The following is an 18,497-nucleotide window of genomic DNA, read 5'->3' as shown; positions in this document are numbered from 1 at the left end:
TCTCCTTAAAGACGTGACAGAGAAAATACTTCTTCAGTTGTCACTCCGAGCCAATCACTACAGCTTTGCCCTGAGCGCGCTCTGCCATTTATAGGTCCATAAAGTGGGCCAAATGAGAGAGAGCTGCAGTGACAATGACACAGGAAGATATGTAAAACTGGAGCACTCAAGAGAAAGAAAAAACGGGGAAACGGAGCTGACAAAGAATGAGAGAAAGAAGCAGAAAACAGAGAAAAAAGCTTCATAAAATGAGACTGTTTTGACCATGTGGACACCATGTGGACACTACACAGGAAGCTCCAAATCCCACAACAAAGCAGCACATGCGGAATCACTTCATATTCTCTTCCTCCTACATTCAGAAATTGCTCGCTCAGTTTTTTTCTGTTAGGTTTAAAGTAATGTAAGGTGAACCAAGTTCCCTGCCAACTGTAGAGTTTATTTGTTTAAAGTGTTTTTGACATTTTACATAAAAGAGAGTCAAAGGCTTTTGCCCAGTGCCCTTGGTGACATTTTTGATGTGTTAGTAACATAAGCATGTGCTTGTGTTTCAGTCAAATTGCCCCAATTTGGCTTTTAGCCATTTTAGACAAAGAATCAGCCAAGAGCAAACATCACACGCCTTCAGCATGGCCTTGCTATCTTGCAGTCAGGGTTATTTGCACAAGCTTTCTGTTGAAGACTTACAGATTGCAGGACTAACCAGAAAATTGCATAACTCTGACACAACAGGTAACTAAGCAGGGTCATTTTAAGCCATGTTGAGCCTCTGCACCATTTGAAAGTTATGTACATTATTTGTAACTTGACAACGTTTGTGTTTTTAAGTGCTTTGCTGGGGGTGCAGGTTGAGCTGGAAAAGCCAGAGAGTTGGATTTCTCATCTCCATTTTCCTCCCGGGTAGGTACGTAGGAGGAGAATCAGACTGAGAGCTGCTGGCTTGGATTCTGCCGCCTGTCAGAGGAGAAGAGGGGCTAACAATGGACTGAAAGAGACAGACAGAAAGGGACAATACAGCTGGGAGATAAAAGGCTTTTAAATGTCTGACTTGACTGTGAAAGGACTCGGAATCGCGCATTTAATGACAGATTTTTGCAGATTAGTGATTTCCATTCACATTTCTTTTCAAACTACAAGATCACATTCAGATTTTACCAGAACTGAGTTACAATTGTGATATAATCATGATTGCTTCAGACTGGTCTGACCCTGAACTGAGCGGCGACAAATTAAAATCCTGCAGATAACGTTTGCCAACTTGTCTGCCGTGATGCGTCTTGTATTTTGCAGCCTATCCATGAACCTGAAAATCAGTTGTCATGGGCAAATTGGGCTTAAAATCAGCATTTATGCTGTACAGTATGATCCAGGCTGAACAACACTGAGTGAAAGAGGCAGACATAGACAGAGAAATGGTCAGGGGGAGGATAGAGAAAGGGATATTAAGTGACATAAAAGAGATATCACAGAAGGAGGGATGTTACCAAAGGGCATTCAGGGAAGAGATGGAGGAAGGGGAGGAGGGGCAGATCGCAATATGAAATCTGATCTTCCCCGGGAGCCTACAGTTATCCGCTCCCTCTGCAACTAGCGGCTCGACAAATAACAGACAATAAAGGCAGTCAGAGGCAGAGAGATGAGATGAATGAAAATGAAACTTCTCTTCAAATCTGGCAAAATGTTTTTCCGTGCTTTCTGACATTTAACAAATGTCTCTTCTGCTCTTTCTCAAAATTGATCGGGCTTACAGCGCTGTCCCGCCTCCTCCCTCCGTTTGTGCACCCATCCTCCAAACATCTACAGTATGTATCCTGAATCCATATGCATGTACTGGTGCCTTCAATTGGGGTCCTATTTACCATTTTTACTCCTCTTTTTCTTGAAAGTCTGTTCCATACATTTTCCAGGAAACATACAAGGCGCTTAATCGTTTTCACTGACCCTTGCCGTCATTCGCTCCCTCACAAAAGTGCCATTTTTTAACTGAGTACTACACAAAAAGTGTGGAAATGTATCGACTCATTAGCCGAAGAGTGACAAAAGATGCCTTGTGATGGACAAATGCATGGACAGTGCGGCTCTTCTTCACTCCAGCTGTTTCCTCTGGCCGTGGTCCACAACACTCGCCGGAGAGAAATAGCTGGCTGCACCTCTAATCAACAGCCAGCCACTTTACTCATTAGTTTGATAATGTGTTATTTTTACAGCATAGCTACCTCTGCAGTCTCCTTCTTGCAACCTCTCTACCTCTGTGTCTCTCTCCAACTCACTCACACAGCAGGTCGGCTCCCTCAAACCTCACAACCACACACACCTCCACCTCTAATAGCCCGGGCAGCTCTTAACAACTGCCATTTATTGAGCAAACCCATCTAGCTGCCCAGTGCAAACACAGTCCAATAACAAAGAGCCTGAGGGAAGGGAAGGAGACGGACACACACATTCACAGAAAGAGAGAGGAGGGAGGCCTAGAGTGAGTGTAAAAGTAAAGGTAGAAGAAGGAGTGGCTGGCTGTAATGAGTTCTTTGTTGTGTGTGTGTGTGTGTGTGTGTCGGCTCTTCTTGCTTCTCCACTGCATCCAAGCTAGGGTTAAGTTCCAATAGTTAGTTCCCTTTTAGAGCTGGTAGTGCTAAAATACCCAGATTCACTAAGCTCCAACACTTTACAAATCACTCAGGTAGCACAGGACTTTTATTCTTGGCAAGCTTGAGACCATCACTTTTTCTGATTAAATAAGAAACGCCACCAGCAGCAGATAACATCAGCTGTAGCTAATTAAGATTTATGCTGTATGTTACTTGCAAAGAGGCCAACTTTTTGTTGTCTGGTTAATGTGCTCTTTGCAAGCTGCAAGATCACTTTTTTAAAGAAAGAAAGACATCTGCATCTTGTGTTCCACTTTATAATGATAAGTGGACTATGTGTTTTTGGAGTCTTCTCAAATGGAAGGATCTACCTGGATCTCCCAGTTAAACTTTTGCGCATATCATATCAATAATTCAAGCTCGTCAACTTAATAGTTCTGAATCAGGCTCTCCAGTATATTGAGCAAAAAGCTTGTGAAAAATATATCTAAAAGTTAGCAGACTACACTTGTGATTTCAATAAGTCATACATATATTTATTGAACATTTCATATCCTCTGCTGCTAATCTCGTTTTCAGACTGTTGCAGTACAGGTAGTGAATTTTAATTAGGCTGCAAATCTGTATTTCAACCGATCCAGCCAACAAAGGAGATTGAGCTTTAGTTGCTTAAAAATGTTGAAAGCAAAGTGGATTGGATAAGAAATACAAAAGGATTTGATTCAGATGCAATAAAACGTTACTGAACCCAAACCATAGTCATAATCAAAATGCAAAGTATGTGTTTGTCTAAAAGAAACAGAGACAGAGAGTCTGAAAGAGTATATGTGTGCATGCCTCCTGTCTAACAGAGGCCAGGAGGACAAGGTGTATCATCCATTAGCTCTTCATCATCTGCTGCTCCAAAAAGCTAATAAGGTCTGAAGCGCTTCCTCCCTCTTCTCCAGCTTTTCAGCTTTGCTGTGGAAATGACTTCAGGCGTTTTTCTGTCCCTGCAGGAGCACACTGATGACTCCTGTGCTTCTTTTCTAGCAAAAAAAAAAACTAAAAACAGAGGCAGTCCGCACACTGGATATTACAAGCTCCGACATACTTAATAAGGCAATGTTTTGACCATCAAGGTCTCCATAAGGATTTTGTCCTGCATCTGTACCTGACTCACTATACATCTCTGCTTCTCTTCTAGAAGCCGGGTACATTGAAAGGTCATATAAATATTAAGTTTTTCCAACATTTTCATTAAAATCAAGGCATAGAACGAATGCAAAACAAGCTAGAAGTGATCACCCAAAGACACTTTTAATCAGCTGATCAATGACAAGATATCATCTGTATGTTTTTTAAATTTAATTATATGACAAAAATAATAATTACATTGTCAATTAGACACTTCTCTACGCTGTACACCCGTAAGGTCATGATGCTCTCAATATCTTACTCTTGAGTGATGTTTACTTCCAAGCAATTGGGGGAAAAGGAGCCAAAAAAACAGCAGAATTTCAAGGACATTCAAGAACAACCAGGACATGGGATACTACATCCTACGTATAGCTTAACCCTTGGAGATCCACAATCCTATACTGACAGTAATCTGAGGTTAACACCATTTAAATTAACTAAACCCATTATCACAAATCATAAGCTTTTGACTGTCTGTTCACACACAGACACATTATGGACAGTCAGTATAAAGAAACACAGACATGTATACATAGAAAAATAGCTGGAGGTAAAGGAGAAAACAAAAAGACCGAGACTAAGAGAATCCATGTTGCAGGCTCAGGGGAATCGCCAGTCTATACTGCTCTGTAACAAGAAGGCCTGCTGCTGACATTTGGCATTGATTGTGTTGTTTTATGGGCATTCATCAGTTAAACCCCTATTGGACAATTACAGAGAGAGCCTGTATGCTCCTTCAGGGGGGGTCATGACTTTGATCTCTTCCTGCTTTTCCCCTCGCTCGAAAACCCACAGAAACAAAGATGGAAAGGTGATGCACCTCTAATTGGCTCCAAGCAAAGGAAACTAGAAGCAGCTGTTTGAATGGAGCAAAGATGGAGAGAATGAGATAGAGGGAGGAAGGAGGAGGAAGAGGAAGGATGAAGTGAAAGAGGAGAGAAAAAGAAGGAATGAGGTGGGAAATAAGAAAGTGAATGCCTTATTAAATAAAGGAAAAGCTCCATTTGATACACGTTACTTTTTTAAAAGCCTGGAATATCTGTGTACTGTAGAGCAGGAGTAATCAGTCTAACTAACATAGATACATGCCAGCACTGGCTTCTGAGTGATGACAATCCTGTGAGTAATATATGGGACATCATGCATTAGTGCTACATTGAGTGCAGTGTGGTGTGTTACGTGAGGGAGAGGAAAAAAATAGTGGTAATCTGATTGTTAGCCAGTTTCTAATTCCCAGACTAAAGAGTGGAGATTAAGGTTTACATGTTTGCATGACTAGACAGATTTCTGTTGCCCTCTAATCCGGAGAAGAATATCACTAGACTTTCTATTGTATGTGTGTGAGACACATGTGCCACGAGACTAATGTCAATTAGAGTTCATGCTAAGAGAGAATGTTTAAAATATTACAATAATTTAATTAACCGACCCCCCTAAATCCAAACTGCAGCCCAAATCCATCCCTTGCTTTTGTCTTTATCTGCATCCCACATTCATAACTGAAGCAGCCCTCACTGGGATTGACCTCAGTGAAGTTCATCGTAGTTTGCAATGTGTATTCCTCACATATTTTGTATAAATTTGCCTCTTTTAGTACCTTTTGATGTATTTCTGCAGTATGTGTCAAGGTTATTTTTTCACCTTCTCTTGGGGCTAAGATCATGTCTGAAAATACAGCTGTCAAAACCTGAAGACTTGTTATGTTGAGTTTTTATTCAGACAGCAGCAATATGAACCGTGGTATATGTTTAATGTTCATTTACATTTCAGTGATAAAGAGCACTCCAGCAAAAGTTGGGGGACTCACAAGAGACAGAGATATCCTGACCTTTAGTCACTAATATGGGTCAAAAGATCCAAAAACCCTGGAGCCTACACGTCCCATGATGCAGTTTGATAGCATCTTTGGGTAGACCCACCTGACTGGTTAACACCCACATCTTTAAACATCCACATCCCTCCCACCCAAAAAATTTGTAGTCTGCAACCCCAAGCTGAAGTATTCATGTGATGTGACATGAGTCATTTTCTCAGACTTGACAAAGCTCCTCCAGAGCCACAGAAGACATTATACAACTGCTTTCACAAGCTCTGCGGTACTCCCTGTGACTAGTAAAATAGGTGGAGTGCCCCTTTAAAGTCTAGACTATCTGCACAGCTCTGGGGGGCCTTCTGGGTCATTCGAATATTAATTTTCATAGTCACCATTTTGCCTTGTGGTCTCAACCTGAAACCATAAAACAGATTTTTCTTTCCGTCCCACCCCCTAGCCTTAACCCAGTCCCCTGGCTGTGATTAACGACCCGTGCAGCTAACCTAGGATACGCAGAAAACCAGAGAACACACACACATACCAGCAAGCACTTGCACAATGAGGCCAAAGGCCTGTGGTGAGTGGTTAGTGGTGGACGTTAACTAGCACAGTTTCCCTGCACTGTGGCCAATCCAGTTGACAAGCTCAGCGACTGTGACAACGCGGGCCATGTTACAGGGAGCCAAGATGGCGGCTGTTCAAAAGGACATGCATGGGGAGAAACAAGTCACCAGTATTCATTCAGGGATTTTCCAAGTTTTTTTTTTTTTTTTTTTTTTCTTACAAGAGCTGTCGGTCACTAGAGGAAAGATTGTGGTTGGATGCTTGGCATAGGAAATATACAAGCACACACACAAAGGAGGAGAAATAAACAGAAGCAAGGAAATGTACCCATTGGAGGGCTGCGAGTTTGTGTTGATGTGTTTTTGTGTCTGCATGTCTGTCAGCAGTGTACAGTGATGATCATCCAAACTGCTTCCCTTCACCCTAACATAGGCTGGATGTCCAATATTCTCCCTACAGGCCTTTAAGTAATGGACGGTGGACACACTCGCACAAACACTTAACGTCTTTAACACGGTTTTTTCCACAAATATCAAACACACACACACACACACACACAGAGGTCCGCGGTCAAGTGTCGGACTGAAACTGGCGGCTCCGGTCCCACAAAACCAAGCCAGGCAGTTTGACTCTCACTGGAGAGCTTTTGGAGCTGCTCCACCCTTCGGTGCCCGCTGCCAACCGAGCAACGCCACGCAAGCCTCGTTGCCAGGCTGGACTTCAAGAAACACGGGCTGCAACACCACGAGAGAAACTACACACACTAACGTGTTTACATTTGAATTATTTCGATAATTTGTTTTTTTGCATGCTTGCAAGGAACTTTTGCAATATGACCACATAGTTAAGAAGTTTTATTTGTGTGGTGACACAATTATTTGACCACTGAAAGTTGTATTATATATTTTCTGGTCATGCTGAAGTCAATAAACTGAATACTAACAAAGTAATCTTGTTGCAAGGGGCATGATGCCATTTTATATCAAGCCTGGTGCAAAATAAAACACTATACACAGCAGTATTACTCTATGTGCCTTTACATTGTCCAGTGTGGCACACAGGTATACATAGAGAACTACTGTCCTGTGATCTGCATTGGTGATAGAAAGCATGTTGAATAAAGGTTAAAAACCATTACAGTTAATCTCACATAGAATGCAGTTAAATGTCTTTATATAAAAGACTCAAGTGAATCAGCAATATTGCAAACAAGCCGACTAACTCAATTTTAGAATGAGTAAACAGGCTTTTAAACCAACATTCACTTTTTCACAGAGAGGAAGTTTTCTTCCTCCATAACTGATCCCAACAAAGGGAACAAAGAGACCGTTTTGTGCCTGCATAATTGGTCCGAGCAGGTTGCACCAGCCCAATGAAAGGCTGAGCTGAGCACCCAGCTGGCAAGAAAGGCAGATCCGCTTCCCCTCCACCCTCCACCTCTTCTTATCCTCCCATGCTTCTCTCCTCTCCTTTCCACCTCTCAGGGCCCAACTGTAAGCCTGCAGCTCCTGTGTGCCGGCTGAGGTAACCGAGGCTTTCACTGCCAAGCTCACTCGACAGCACAGACTGAACAAGCCTTTTTAAGACCTGCAGTTACTCCCCCCTCCTCCCTCAGTGTGAAAAGGAGGTCATTGTGCCACGCCGGACTACTGTAAAGCATGCAGGGTTGGCCGGAGTTACCATTGACAAAATATCTCTCAGTATCTCGTGAGCCGCCTCTACCCATCATTCCTTTTCATCTTCTGCCCCCCCCCACCTTCCCTCACACATACACACGGAGATACATGCTGTGAATCACATGCAAAGGACACAGCTGCACACAAAGGCTCAGAGAGGAAGAATCATACACAGCCTCAGATCCTCTCTGGCTGCCTGCTCACTCTCTGGCATCGCCGCGACAGTCTGTCATCTACACTGATCGCCCGCTTGTTACAGGATTTACGTTTGCTGAGAAAATCCACTAAGACAGACAGAGTGTATATACACACACACACACACACACACACACACACACACAAGCAACACTCTCAACTCTGATTTTCTAGGAAGCAAGTGCAAGTGCGTTTCATTTCATCATGTTAAACAACAAATATATTTAGAAAAGTACTCGGAAACACACACAGAGTGGATCTGCTGACATCATTAGATTGAAGTGGGGAGGTCAATCAGGGCCACCGAGTTCGTTCCTCAGCAACTGTTTTTCATCTTTTCCAACACATACATACCATGACACACCTGTTCTTCCCAGTAAGCTGTGTTTTGGTAATTTGCAGAAAATGACATACAGGTTAAAACTGGGCTAAATATGATTAAAAAGTGAAATTCTTTTTAGATTTTTAAGTGTTGCTTCAACAACATATTTCAATGTGAAGCATGATTGGGTTGCACCAGCTGTTTGTAAATCAATGACTACAAATGTGCATAATGTCCTTCTGGAGTTCTTGCTACTAACTACTTACAAACTAGTGATTTACTAAACTGAGTTGCAGCTTATGGAACGTCTTAGCTCCTAAAAACTTTTGTAATGTGTAAATCAGTTGCTGGAAATATCTGTAGCTCTGTCAAATCAACTATGCAAAAAGGAAGTCATTGTAGCATAACAAACTGTAACATAACTTTCAAAAACAACAGTTTTACTGGAGCCGACAATATCTTAAACTAAACTGGGGGAATATGTGTGTATTTAGAGTTTGTAGCATTCATGAAGTTTAGAATGAGGGAGAATGGGGAGATATCAGATTAGGCTAACCTAGCTAACCGTATTAGGGCATTATTATGGATCCCACTGCTTTTCTTGGCAAGACACACCAAGCGTAGCATTCAAGCACTAGGATTGGCCACCGCAGAACAGATAGACATGTTTCCAATGTCCGCCGTTTGAAATGCAGTTTTGGGACGTTTTGGACCATCCAAAAATAAAAAGAATCAAAGGGCAGCCCGATGCGGTGTCAGTACTAGGAGCTGAGGCGAGAGAGGCCGGTGCAAACCTAAAACCACTGACAGCTACTTTCCGTTAATTTATCTCCAGCAGGAGGAGACAGCAAAGAGAGAAAATGAGAGAGAGAGAGTCGGTGTGTTGTGCTAATTCTTGGCTCATTTGTGGTCTGATAAACAGTAATTTCATCACATTCAGTGCCTCATATTGTTATTTTCCAAGCTACACATGAGTCAGCCTCTATGCTTGACTCAAACTGTTAACTCATAGTTCTTTAGAATTTACATTTCTCATTATGCAACACCAGACACCCACTGAACATACAGTTAGGAGATAGCAAGCTAGCGGCGCGAGCATGGACGCCTGGCCAATCTTAGCACTCAAATGCTACGCAGGACGTGTGTTGCCAAGAAAAGCAGTGGGATCCATAAAAACACGGTATTAGGTCATTTAGCCTAACGTTATTGGTTTAACATTTTGTAATTTGAGGCAAGTTATATTTGTGAAATGCAATTTAAAATCTTCCCTGTTTATATAATTATTAAAAAGCTTTTTTATCAATTGTCAGGTGTGTTGACAATTATTCCATATTTTCTCTTTTACTCTTCACACTAGGTGGGTCATATTAGCAAGCTCACGCTAGTTTTGTCAGTTGGTTCAGTTAGCTACGCAACAGTTATACCCGGCAGTTAGTAGAGATAAATATTTTGTGACAACTTATCTATATGTTAGAACTAGTTTGTGTGGAGCAACCCATTTTATTTTTATGATGTGTAAATCTCTGCTTAGTTAACACTTAAAGCTAGAAAAAGTTTGAATGTACGAAGAGCTGGTGCAACTGGCTACAGGTATGCTGTTGAAACAATGGCTATATGTAACCTTAGCATCTAAAAAACCAACAAATTTAACTGTTTTAACCAAGACCCCATTTAATTCATTTTAATTAAAAGTCTTACATTTAACTTGCTGATACATGTAGACACCCTGATAATTAGACCAGAGAGGTGAGAGAGAGGGGGGAGTACCTGCCTAAAAATACAACCGCTGACAGGACTCTGCTAAGGGAGTTGAAGCTTGTGGACAATACAACCATTGAAGCTTTCTCAGGCCTGTCCTGCTTTGGCACCCCCACCCTCAAGAGACACAAACCCACAGGTATTCACAGGTTTACGAGCAGATTTCACTTCAAATGAATCAATGGAAAAAGCGCATGCCGTTTTCAGTTAACACCCATTTCATTAAAGAAGGTAGTGAAAGTTCTCTTTATTCAATGAACCAACCTCACTAACTTCCTAAGCCTCCCAAGATGAAAGCTGTATAATTTAAAACTCCATCTGTCAACCATTCATCAAATCTGATATTTCTCCTACTTTTCCCAACAGTCCTATGTGTGAGCAACATTTTGATTGTTCTATTGTTTCATTTTATCCATTTTCTGGACAGACTCTAACCTTTTGTCCCTTTTTCTTTTCTATTTTAAAGGATTACTTGCAAAAGAAATGAAAAATTGAGGCATGGTGACGTGAAAGAGACTTGTCAGTCGTGTAACTCAGCATGAATGATCAAATGCTTAATGTAACAATGCTGCACTCATGTTTGCTCAACAGAGTTCAAAAATGAAATGTTGGCAGCTGAAGGTTTTGCCTCCAAACACGTTTTGCTACTATTTATGAGCCTGGCTTTAACTTGCCAGGCGTCTCCGCTTTCCCACTGAATGACTCGAGGGAAATATCTTTTTTAAATCTTTCATTCTCTGTTTTCTATCATAGTCACAAAGACCTGCTCATCTCTGCTCAGCATGCAGATCATCCTTTCATCCTGAAAACTCCCTCCATTAAATAAACAGAACACACCATGAAGCAATTACTACTGTCATTGGCATGCAGAGGAGAGGAGAGGAAGACGAAGAGGAAGAGAAGAGGTCAAAACAAATCACAATAGATCAGAACAGCACTGGAACATGAGACAGTGGCGTCTCCAGACTCAGGTCAGCCACTGGCAGGAAACATCCCTCTGCTGCGACTTAGTCTGAACATTATCTCAAGCTGCAACGCAGGGACACATACATGCACACCTATTTCTGAAGGCAGAGAGGCCTCAAGGTATAAGAGTAAACATCAAGAGTGTGTGTGTGTGTCTTTGTGTGTGAGCCGGAGTCTGTGGTGTTTCTGTTACGCAACAGGAGAGTTCTTCCCATCTGTGCCTCTCTGCAGCCCCCGCATCCCTGACCAATGAAGCGAGAAACGACAGCTCTGCCTTGCACTCTGCCTGCCTCAGTCTTCCTCACAACACTGTCCAACTCTTCATTATTACCATCATCAGCCGCCCACCGAAAACACTTACTTCCTTTACTATCCTCTCTGTTCTAGCCCAAAAACAACACTGTACTCATTATCATCACCTTCTCTGTCAACATCACGCCTGTCTACCCCTCAGTTTAAACCCCAAATAGAAAACAAGACCACTCTGCAGGGTGTATCTCACCAACATTTCACTTCTTATGCTCATATTCCAGATTATCCCACTAAATGCATCGCCGTCTGCAACACATCCCCCATCCTCCATCTCCGTCCATGCTCTTCCGGCTACCCTAACTCCCCACAGGGCTCATTGTTGTGGAAAAGATGTTAAAACAAAGAGAGCAGACAGTGTAGCCATAATCCCAAACATAGCAGCTGGGGAATTAGCTAGCCATTTGCTGAGTCCCTGCTCTCTGGGTTTGCGATGTTAGCGTTGTTCTAAATGTTTGTCTATTACTTATCACCAGGGAAGCGGTGGTAATTAAGAGGGAGGATGTCCCTTTTCAGATTCACTTTCACTGCAAATATGTCTGAGATGCTTTTCCGTACAGGATGTGATCCTGTACTTCGACCATTGCATCCTGTCTGGAAAAACATTTTAGTTGATTCCACCGAGGCCACTGTGTCAGTGGCTCTATTCAAATAAATGAATTATAGATGCACAGAGGCCTATCCTCCATCCAGGATATTTAGGCAATGAGCGGCATCAGGTTTCAGACAGTAATGCTACCCAGAATGATGACAGTAATGTCTTCAGTATCGAATCATATTTTACAAAATCATAATTTTAATGTTATTAGGCATTTGCATTACTTAAATTAACTATAATGTTTTTGTGGCTGGTACATAAGCGAAAGACGACTTCTGTGCACAACTTCTTTTCTGCTTTCATACCTTCCCTCTCTTTATCTTTCTCTCTGTTTCCCTCCCTTTCACTATCTACCTGGCTACCTCTTTCTCTCGTTCCCCTTCATCCTGGCACTTGAGCAGGGATGAGATGCCAGCGCCCTGCTGCCTGTCTGGTCCAGCGGGGCGCCAGTCCCAAATCTGTTACAATACAGAGGGCCTCTAAAACATGATCACTTCCACAGCAGAAAAACAACAGAGAAACAACACACCAAAATGTGGACAACTGCAGCTAACCACACCTTGGTAAACAACACTCCATGCCTAAAAATTGTGTCAAATATTTGAACTACCTGAGCAGTGTTTGGTTTTACTTCTTGTGAGCTGGCACAGCCTTTACAATGGAAACTTAACTGGGGAGTAGTTAACTAAGCCCTCCTAATGTGCTCCTCGAAGCAACACACTCCGCTGTTGTTGTGCTTCAACCTGGCAGCTGAGATAGCCGGTGCCCGTGTCTTTAGCTTCAGGCTGCACATCTATCTGCTAACCGTTGTTCTATTACAGGTGCCATTGCTCCAAGGCTGCAATTTCGTGGTTAGGGATACTGCGGCTAATTGTTTGGAGAGATTAGAGTGGGTTTCTTTTGTCCTGATCTTTGCTAAAAGCTGGTGAAAAGTTTCAACTTGAGGATCAGGGGAATTGTCTGTTACTTTGTCAGAAAGACAGACAGGCAGACAGATCCCTGTGATTGGAATTCCATACTCTGACTCCGCAGGAGTCGTCTGAGAAAGACCTGCAGTTTCAAGCCAGACTGACCGCATTTCTTCACCCAGCCATCTGACTTATTCCAGGAATAAGCAGAGGTGGATCTTTCATCTGTCTCCCACACAAGGCCATCCAAAGGACACACAGTCCTGTGTGTTTGCGTGCACGCACAAGCGCACACACACACACACGCTCGCGCTCATACTATCAGTCACATCAACACTTGGCTGCTTTGTGGTTTCAAAAGGGAAATTCATATGACGTGAAGAGGAGTCTAAAAATGCACAAGAATGGATGCCAACATAATTCCTGGATGAGTAAATAACACTCATTCACTCAGGCTTTCATTCATTTTTCCTTTCGCTTCATACAACCAAGCATACTCAGTTTCTGTGTGGGCTCTGAAATGTCCTTTGCACTCCAGCCCACCAGCTCTCCACCACAATAAAGCTTACATACAGCAGCCACCACTCACCTAGGTGGTCTCCATGGAAACTGTTGTCATGTGATGTTCTCCCATGGGGCACAAGGTCATGATGGGCAGCAGGTGGCCAGATTTGACCAGTCTTGCGAACACTCACAATAGTGGCCTCAGACATGACCACATGACCTCCCTGCTGCCGGTGGTGACGCTTCTGGGACTGCGGCGTCGGAGGGCTGCTGCTGTCGAAGGAGTGCTGGGAGTTCTGGGAGTTCTGGGAAGGCGAACGGCTCTTCTCCCTGAAGGGCCGGCGGAAGGCCGTGGTGGGGCTGGGTGAGACATGGCTGGACTGGCCTGAGGAGAAGTCCTCCTCGCTGGACGTCAGGTTCTCGTTGGAGCTGCAGTCTGGCGTGTAGCCACCGCCTCCACCAACGTCCTCAAAGCTCCCTGGGGAGTAGGAACGGCGTGGCCAGGTGAGGAGGTGGTCATCACCTCCCCCATGGTCTCTCATTGTGACTCCACTACCACCTCCACCACCGCCTCTCCCATCTCCAACGCCACCTTCACCCATCATCACCCCTCCGACATAGACACTGGAATACGCCTGGAACTCGGATGGCTGCCAAGGCGGGGGTGGAGGTTTGCCCCCGTTTGCCCTTCCTGAATGACGCTGGTTGGGATCTCCATCTTCATATTCTGCATCATAACCACAGGTGCTCTCGGTGGAGCGCCCTCTATACACTGGCCTGGCACGGAGTTCCCCCGCCACCGTTGCCAGGTTACCTGGGAGGGAGTGCAGGGATCTCTTTCGCTCCATCTGCATTGCCTGGCTGCCCAGGGTGCTGATCTTGTCAGAAACGTCGCGGTCGTTGACCCTGACCAGACCCCTCTCATGGTGGAATTCCATGTTGGTGTAGAACGGCGGTGGTGGCAGGGGTTTCTCCTGGCCCTTAGCTACATCACCTGCAGAGTGAGAGTTGGCCCGTTTGATCCTCTCAAAGTTGGACCTAAGAGCTGCCACACCAAGTCCCATTCCCAGCTTGTCCTTGGGGTCAGTGGGCAGTTCTTTGTCAGGGGGTGGAAGGTTGGGTCTGCGGGGCGAGACAGTGATGCCCCCTCTCTGCTTGGATGGCGAGAGGCCATCCAGGTTGTCGCAGGACGTCGACTCAGCCTGCTGGGGTACATCAAAGGCTGACTCCAGGCCGTCTCCGTGGGAGGCTGACTTCCTGGCAGGCGGAGGCCTGGGTTTGGACCTGCCGGTTCCGTCTCCAAGGGGCTGATAACGGCTCCTGTCTCCAACGCCCCCACTTACACTAGCATAACCTCCACCACATCCTCCCATTACTACTCCAACTCCACCAGTCTCCTGCATATGTGGCTGCTGGGACTGAGACTCTGCACCCTGTGGGGCTGCAGGATCCACCCCCTCATTCAGGGGGGTCTTCCTGAAACCCCACCGCTGCTTGTCATAGCTCTTCCTCTCTTTGGCCAGGAGGGTCTGCAAGTAGATCATGCGGAAGCGCTCCTTGTTCACCTCCTGCTCTAGGCGTCTGATGGACGCTTTACACTTCTCCAGCTCCTGCTCGATGCCACCTACCGACCGAAGCTCCATCTTGGGGGGCTCTGACTCTGGGAACTGTGCTTTCCACGCCTCAATGAATCCCACCGGCTCCACCATATTGTGCCTAATTTATTTCAGCGACCAACCCTGGTTCACACACAGGGGGAGAATGCTGCCGAGGGCGCACAGTTTGTCCCTTTCTAGTCCAGTTCACCACACAGTCTTTATCAACAACAAAGGGCCCCAACAATCGGAAAACAGTGAGTGTTTACAACAGGCCTTTAGGTAACCCGTTCAGAAACACACAGTCTAATTGCTGACACTTGTCGTGGGTTGCGCAGTCGCAACAATACATCCCATTCTGAACAAGAGAAACCGGCTGTTCAGTCAGAGGACTAGCTGGGAATAAGTGAGACATAAAAAGGAATAAAATGTTATAATTGAGCTCGTTTTTCTCATGCATTATTCCAGAAAAGGCCACTTTCAGATTCAGAAGAATAAAAAATTTTTTTAAAAATCTCAGCCTACAATGACAGCATCTGTCTTCGTGGGGTGATCTGGCTCCCAGGGAGGGGGAAAAAAGAAGTGTTTTAATCCTCCTCGGTTTACTCACTGTCTGTGTCTAGCAGTCAAGGTTTGTACGTGGTAGCTGGTACTTTCACTCTTGCCCATTCATACGGCAGTAATCCCAGGTACTGCTGCTGCTGCTGCTGCTGCTGCTCCGGACCAAGCGCCTTTGTACCAGCAGCGCTCAAGGAGAATGGATAAAAAGCGCAAAACACAAGCGACGGCACCATCTGAGTTTCTCAGAGGACGTGATTAAGCTGGTAGGATCCGGTAGAAGTAAACGATTTGTTTCGTTATCCCATTTTTTCCCCACGGCGCGTATAAGGTATTGTTGTTTTTTTTATGTTCTTTTCCAGATTTCTCCCGTTTCTTCGGCCGTGATGGTGCGGCTGTGTGCGCTCCCATCTCAGGCCAGCAACACTGGAGGGGCTGCAAGAATGGGAGGGACCAGAGTGACAGTGATCCTGCTGGTTAAAGAGACAGAGCAAGGATGCAGTCACCCCTCACCTGAATATTGGTCAGGGTTTCTTTCTTTTTTCTTTCTTATTGAACTGTTCAAACTTATTTTCATACTTAAAGTTTGAGTGTTTTACAAGAGCAGCCGCAGGCTTATATATTATACCATATTTCTTTAATGTAAGCCAACAAGAGCTTGTTAAAACTGGGAAAACATGACACAAATGGCTTTTTTAAATTTTTTCTGAGGTTGTATAACTACTTGTGCACTGCCGGCCAGCTACATATAACCTACTAATCATACTGATTCCTACTGAAGCATTCAGCCCTAACATATCCTCCAAAACGTCTTAAGTCAGAGTAGGCTTCCACACCCTTTACTAACAATTATTATAATAGATTAGTATAATATTAGAGTTAATAGAGTTATTGTCAGCATATTACTCCCTCTTGGCCCCTTTAAAAGCTAGTGGCTATACCTTTCAGACAGGTGCTACATATCCTGCTGTTGGCATCTTTAACCCAACGCTGCCACCCAGTGGAGAAATGTTATATATCATCTACTGCAGATTTTAGTAGTTTACACACACCAATTTCACCACTTTAAAGGTGAATCTTTTAAGATTTCAGTGTAGAGCATTTCTAAACTGTTAGACCAGTGGTAGAGGTTTGTTTTTAATCCTATAAACGACTGTAATCGTGGAAACAGATCAATGACCATGCAAGAAGAATCACTCACTTCTGTTGAAGTCAATGAAATGAAAGAAATGACACACTTCAAATACTATATTTTTTTATTTACCTGAAACCACAATCTCAGTAATGCATGTACAATCATTATTAGTCTTCAATAATGATCGTCTTTTTACATATGGTTAATATTGTTCTTCGACTAGGTGTCACTGAGGGGGCTGCACAGGCCCCCTCACATTAGATCACAGTTTTACAGCAGTTGATAAAGATACATGATTAATAAGAATAAGAATAATAATGCAGAGGCAATAAGAAAACAGGAGAACACTGTTGTATTGCAGAATTATCAGTATGAGTCCGTTGTCCTTCCTTACTGTAAAGGACTTATTCACCAGAGAGTAAATGGATAAGTGGTTGGCCTATAGTAGTTAACAAAAGGGCAAAGTTTAAGTAAAAAAAAAAAAAATCAAACTCAAGTAGAGCAGTCAAGTTCAGCATGAGTCATTTCTCCACATCTAATATTGTGCAAATTACCCAAACCGTTACAATAAAAACAGTGATTTCCCCCAATATCTATGTTATATCCATCTTAAAACCGTCATATGTCATTTGATTATTATACATTAGAATCTATAAATACAAATCGCAAAGCCTACATACAGCTGAAACGCATGCATGATATTTGTACACTGATGTACAGCTAAGACCAATCAACCCAGTGTTTTTCAAAGATTCTCTACGTGACGAGCTACCATGAAAGTCGGAAACAAGTTCTTCATGCAAGAAGGAACGTCGAGGGTGTTGAACTTCCCTGCACACAAAATTGGAATAGTGTCATGTTGATATAGCATCTGCACACAGAGGTATAAGTGTGTTAAAGTGTGTGTGTAGTGGTGGTGGTGGCGTGTTGTGGCGCATGGAGCAAAGCCCAACCACCTTTTTTTCTTTTAAGTGTACCCATATGTATTTGGTCATATTATTGTGAAAACATCTTTTTTTTTTTTTTTTTTGTCTGTGCATGGGCACACACACTGCTGGTCATCATGGTGTCTGAGGTGTGTGATGTTTTAGAGTGAGCGCACATGCTGGATGGTAGGATGACTCCAGCCTCTGAGCCCACTCTGAAAATTATGCCAAGCTTTTATGAGAGCCAACCTGAAAAGGAGAGAAAGGGTAAGTTAGAACAAAAACACTGACTTTTCACAATTCAAAGACATAAAAAAATTCTAATTATGTTTTTTTTTTTTTTTTTTTAAACCACATTTTCAATGGTAGGTTTTGTGAACATAAGCAAGTGTCAGCGGTGAAAGGAACAGCACACAGTGACATTCACAATAGTGGCATGTGGTCAACATGAAGGCCAAGTTTCTCTAGTTTTCTCTCCCGTAATCACTCACATACCTCTAACAGAACAATTTACAACTTCTATCAGTGACTTGGACATCACCTAGACAAGTTACCTGGACATCATTTCCCAAAATTCTTCTTAATTTAATTGTAGAAGGAAATCAAATCTCTATTCCAGGGAGTGATTTCTCTCAAAGTTTCTGCTGTCGTCTTGTTTTTAAATCAGTAGTTCTACTGTAGTGAAGAGTGTGAAAAAGCAAATGGATACTCACTCTAGTGACAGGGGAGCCAATGGAAGGCATTGAGGAAGAAAGCACACAGTTGTTGTCAAGTGGAACACAAACACACAGTGTGAACAAACCCAGGCTTCTACCCCTAAAAAGCATGCTTTAGACGGGGGTTTTTTCTCACACATGGAAGTTTCCATTCAGAATGATGCTTTAAGTTAGTGCAGTTGACTGTATG

At 43.5% G+C, this 18,497-nt stretch overlaps 2 protein-coding genes across 2 annotated transcripts in view; both read right to left on the bottom strand.

Annotated features, from left to right (window-relative positions):
* bcr (BCR activator of RhoGEF and GTPase) overlaps positions 1 to 15,948 on the bottom strand; it is an 87,885-nt gene extending 71,937 nt beyond the window's left edge. Inside the window, exons 1-2 of the mRNA XM_042395564.1 lie at positions 15,583 to 15,948; positions 13,463 to 15,368 (exon numbers count right to left, since the gene is read on the bottom strand). Of these exons, the coding sequence (XP_042251498.1) occupies positions 13,463 to 15,086 (1,624 nt within the window). The 5' untranslated portion in view covers positions 15,087 to 15,368; positions 15,583 to 15,948. The remainder of the gene's footprint in view (positions 1 to 13,462; positions 15,369 to 15,582) is intronic.
* Positions 15,949 to 16,768: 820 nt separating this feature from the next.
* The window catches only part of atp2a2b (ATPase sarcoplasmic/endoplasmic reticulum Ca2+ transporting 2b), a 28,719-nt gene continuing 26,990 nt past the window's right edge, over positions 16,769 to 18,497 (bottom strand). Inside the window, exon 24 of the mRNA XM_042394711.1 lies at positions 16,769 to 17,840. Coding sequence (XP_042250645.1) covers positions 17,827 to 17,840 — 14 coding nt within the window. The 3' untranslated portion in view covers positions 16,769 to 17,826. The remainder of the gene's footprint in view (positions 17,841 to 18,497) is intronic.

Source organism: Thunnus maccoyii, chromosome 19, assembly GCF_910596095.1.
Source record: "Thunnus maccoyii chromosome 19, fThuMac1.1, whole genome shotgun sequence".
Taxonomy (NCBI): domain Eukaryota; kingdom Metazoa; phylum Chordata; class Actinopteri; order Scombriformes; family Scombridae; genus Thunnus; species Thunnus maccoyii.
Note: the sequence above shows the minus strand (reverse complement) of the source record. Positions and strands in the feature narration are given on the sequence as shown.